The 5,141-nt window shown below is 32.6% G+C and overlaps 1 protein-coding gene across 5 annotated transcripts in view; it reads left to right on the plus strand.

The window, feature by feature from the left end:
• LOC106871499 (uncharacterized) overlaps positions 1-5,141 on the plus strand; it is a 37,443-nt gene that overhangs the window by 9,941 nt on the left and 22,361 nt on the right. For 2 of the 5 annotated variants that reach the window (XM_052965548.1, XM_014917987.2), the window contains exon 1: positions 2,271-2,421. The exons of 1 other annotated variant lie outside the window; for it this stretch is intronic. Coding sequence is in view for 1 of the 4 variants with exons in the window: in XM_014917985.2 (XP_014773471.1) it covers positions 3,545-3,584 (40 nt within the window). In the remaining 3 variants the exon portion in view is untranslated. Of the gene's footprint in view, positions 1-2,270; positions 2,422-3,023; positions 3,585-5,141 lie in introns of those variants that run through there. 2 more of the 5 variants (XM_052965546.1, XM_014917985.2) reach the window with 2 other exon arrangements.

Consider the following 5,141-nt stretch of genomic DNA (forward strand, 5'->3'; position numbering starts at 1 on the left):
ATATTGGAAAAAATATTTCATATTTTTACCTCTTATTGCAGGTTACTAAATTGCGGAAACGAATTAACTCTAAAATGCGCTCATTCATTTAGAAAAGTATTTATTTTCTAAATAAGGATTTTTAATTCGAAATAACGTAGATAGAAATGCATATAAGTTAACCCAGTCAAATAATCGCAAATTTACTTCAGTTAGATTTTAATAAACTTACACTAAACCTCAAAACTTTGGTTAATTAAGAAAATATATGATTAGAATTTCAACTTAGCTTGTTCATCTAAATAAATACTAAACATATAATATTCCAAAAAAAAAAAAAATGTATAAAGCTTTTATTACTATGGACTGGTCTGATTTCTCAAACAGAAACGATATTTGCTTCCTCTTTCTTTGGAGCCCTTTTCAATCTCTCCATTTATCTTATATGGTATAATATTATTCTCATTATGTGAATGCATCCTGGCCTAATTAAAAAAAATTTCCCTTTTATTAAGTATATAAAATAGTCTGTTCCTTTAATATCGTGAAAGGCCATTCATTCTAAGTTTAAGTGATACCAGAACTATAATCATATTGTATTTCAACGCATACTCTATTGTCATATTCTCTGAAATTTTATGGTCCTTCACCTAGAATATACTTTAAGAATGACTGTTTAATACTTCGCACCACCCACCCGAATGGGTAAAACCACGAACAAAATTACATAGCATGCCTGCCTTGGATGAATATGTACTGCAAATGAATCAACTAAATGCACATAAGTGCAGAAACGCGTGGTAGATTGGAACTTAAAGAGAATAATAATGTTATAAATAATTTTTGAAGGTGTATGATTATCCATTCTTCCTTATGGTGCCTTGATTATATACTCTGTATGAAATCCAATGAACTGAACTCAGGATCTACGAATCTAATGAAGTACCATTTAATTGTTTATCTTAAGCAATTCTGTATGTTTCATATTCGATGAAGTTAGCCAGATCTGGACTTTATCAGAGTGCTAATAAGGTACTTGCCTGGATTCCAGATCTTTTTTTCTTTTACGTTATATCTCTTATGTTTTATCTTTTACTTGTTTCAGTCATTTGACTGTAGCTGTGCTGGGGAACCGTTTTGAAGGATTTATTTTAGTTGAACAAATTGACCCCAGCGCTTATTTTAAAGCCTGGCACTTATTCTATCAATTGCTTTTGCCGAACCGCTAGATTACAGGAACGTAAACACACCAACACTGGTTGTCAGGCAGTGGTGAGGGGACAAATACAGACACAAGGACGGACACACACACATGACTGTTTTCTTTCAGTTTCCGTCTACCAAATCCAATCCAAAGCTTTAGTAGGCTCGAGGATATTATAGGAGATACTTGCCCAAGGTACTACGCAGTGGGACTGAATCCGGAACCATGTGGTTGGGAAGCCAACTTCTTACCACATAGTCACGTCTGCACCTTTGTGTGTGTGTGTGTGTGTGCGTGTGCGTGTGCGTGTGCGTGTATGTACTTATGTATATATGTATGCACGTATGTAAGTTAGTACGTACATACATACATACACACATACATACCTACATACATACATAAATACATACATACATACATACATGCATACACATGTCTGAAGTTTTAAAATCATTAACACTTTCTATTGCTTTAAAATTTGTAAAATTTCATTCAAAAAATAATGTGTATGTATAATGTATTTTGGGGTGCTTTTTTAAGAAAAAAGAAGAAACAATTTTCAATCTTATACACAAATTATTTGGAAGGCATCTTTTGAGTGGACAATCTTGGAAAACGGGGAAAACAACATTCTAAAATATGAAACATGAGATTGGTGGAGGTAAAAAAAAAATGGCTGGAAATCACTGGTATAAATGCGTGTTAGCATGCACAATTTCAAGTGCGCACACAAATGTTTGGAACGTTTGAGTTATTAATCGATTAATCAATCAATACATATGTGTGTGTGTGTGTGTGCATGTGTATGTGTAGGTATATATATTCACACACATGTGCGGACATATATTCATGCATACAATCACACGTATACACATACATACATATGTGTGTGTGTGTGTGTGTGTGTGTGTGTGTGTGTGTATCATTTTACAATAGACAAAGAGATTTGCTTTTATTAAAAAAGTAAAGTGTTTAGTAAAATAATTATATAAGCACAGATACGTACACATTCACATATCTTACTTTTAAATGGGGGTGTCTTCTAGTTCTAATTTATTCTATGAGCTTCGATGAGTTCAGCAGTAATTGAGCGTCATCGGTTGTGACGTCAGAAAAGCCAAGATGGACCAGAACAGGCACTGCCTCGTTGAAAGGAAACTGAATACACACGAGCAATGATATACAATATTCGCCATCATCTTCCTCCACCTAACTTGACATAATTTCAGTTTTTACAGGTCAGTTCCATATATCAAAATTTGTACTTTAACATGCGTGCCTGCTGAAATCACAATGATTTTATTATACATAGTAACTGTAAAGGTATCGGCTGTGATATTTTGAGAGGCTTCGTTATTGATGTTGATGTTTAAATCACCTTAGTGTACGTAGATTTCTTTAAACAACCTTGTCCCACTGATCTTTGATTTTTGTGTTAATAGCTGTGATGGTGGTGATTTTTTTACCCTTTCGTTTACAACGACAGTTGTCTAAAATTTCATTAGACTAATTTATCATCATTATCATCATCATCATCATCATTATTATTAATGTTCCGTTATCTAATTTTTATTGCGGGCGACTGTTACTGTTACCTTATCAATTGTGGAAAATACAATAAACATCCAAATTCACAAACACGCGCACATACAGACATACACAACAAGTCAGTATCTAAGTGTTTTGTACAACCAACCTTGTTTGTTACACAGATAACCTTGCACACCTCATGCATATAATAGACGACAACAGCATATTAAGTATTATGTTTTTCTACAAAAAAAATAAAATAAGAAAGTGTAAACATATTTGATATATATATTTGCATAAAGGTTGGAGTTTTTCTCCACACATAGTCACTTTGAGAATGTCACGCCTGTTGCAAATATAGTTGAAGTTTTACGCGTATGTAGCTACAATTGTATATGTATTGGAGTACGTATTTATCTCCTAATTACTATACACGTAATACACTGATTCAGAAAACTCTTTGTTTCATTGGTTGCTGAAAACCTTGCCCCACTTATTAACGTTTATAAGAAACTTTGTAATCTGGTGGTCACTTATTTTAAATTTTCATCGAAACTATTAACAGTATTATATTGAGGGTGAATTTAATTCCCTACACAAATCAGTCTTGTATCGCGACGAATGAAATCAAAAAATATATCGATTATTTAACCTTTTGTACATATATGTGTGTGTGGACCATACAAATTATCACAGAAGAGACAGAACTGGCTTAACACCGTTTGGCTTTTCTCTTTTTGGACACTAAAAAAGAAAAGAAAAGAAAGAAAGAAAAAAAGCGGAATATTCTGTTTTATAAATTTATACGTTTTCATCTTATATTCTTCCATTATGTCAGCTCTTGTTGACATTTCGAATTTTGTGGAACAAGGTTGGTGATGCTTTCGATTTCTTCACGTCTATCATCATCATCATCATCATCCATGCCGTCTTGATAGTCTTCATCCTATATCGATTTTTATTTTCATTTGCCAAGTTATGTAGCCTTGAATGACCAGACCTATGATCAACGACATTTCATCCGTAACCATCCTGCCTTTTTTTTTCTTTTTTTTTTTTCGGATAAGTGCATTCAATGCCTCTTTCTTTTTCTAAAGCAGTAGAAGGTAATGTTAGAAAGAGTTACCTACTTTTTCTAGCAAGTCAAGTGACTTTAATAAAGTTCTGTTTGGTGCTGGTAGTGGTGTTGCACTGAGATCAGTCGAGTAGATTCACCGTTCCAGAATATTTTTTATAAATACGTTTGAGTCTCACATTTCTAATATAGTGATAAGTTGAAAATCCCCGATGTGTTTCCCCTTCAACCATATTATATTACACGTATCCAAATTATTAGTAATTGCAAACTCCATTGTCCAAAAATACAGGTGAAATCTGCAATAGATACATTATTTTGTAGTTAAACAATATATTTAATGGAAATAACGTTTTTTTTTATCAACTGGAGATAACTTGTGATGATAATCTGGCGTCTTATTTAGACTGACTTTGTTGTTTAGCCCTTAGTGAACCCTGCTCATGTTCACATGCATTTCATTTGTGACTCTTTCCAAGTAATTTGTCTTGGCAAAATTAAACCAATCTTTTCTTCAGGTGCCAAACAAATTTTGGGTTTCTTTAAACCAAAATAAATAAAAATAATAATTTGCTAAGATCTCACAGTCGAATGAATATTTACACTTTGGACTAACAAAATTGTTATTCCATTTTTTTTTTTTTTGAGACTGTAAAATGTAATTTGAAAGTGATTTAACTGCTATTTTTGGAGAATCGAGCGGCTACAATGGCTCTTATCTAGGTGATAGAAGAGTATTATCTTTAAGTATCGTCTCTTTACGGATCAATGTATCGATAGGCAGAAGGGTTAAATATTCACCAACAGGAGAGATGGAAAGCCACATTGATTTCCTACTGATTTTCAATACAGAAGCATGAAGAATTTATCTAAATTTAAAGTACCTCTCTGTCTTTGCAAGAAAATGAAAGAAAAAGTCATGTATCTGTGTTAGCATGAGTTACATAGATTTTGAACCTGTTTTCATGTACGTTCAAGGGTTTGGGTGATTTACTAAATTTAGATATTTACAAATGAATTACTGTAAATTTGTTAGAATGAAACAGCGCATACCCCCACACACACACACATACACACAAATGAGGGCTTCTGCAAAGTTATTTGTAATTAATCAGTTACTGAATTTTTAAGAAAAATATTTTTTCTCCTAATTTCCAATAATTTTCAGTCATTCATTTAGCGACTTTGAGTTGTGTCCCTTTATAGCAAATTTTCTGGGCCATCGGATATAGTAAAAAAAGGAATAAATAATAAATGATGAGATCAATGCAATAACCTAAAAAGTCTGTTTGGATCCAATCACTGAACTTGTGAGAGTATAAAATTATGATGCTTTTTTTTTTTTTTTTTTTT

This window comes from Octopus bimaculoides, chromosome 2 (genome assembly GCF_001194135.2).
Source record: "Octopus bimaculoides isolate UCB-OBI-ISO-001 chromosome 2, ASM119413v2, whole genome shotgun sequence".
In the NCBI taxonomy this organism is placed as follows: Eukaryota; Metazoa; Mollusca; class Cephalopoda; order Octopoda; family Octopodidae; genus Octopus; species Octopus bimaculoides.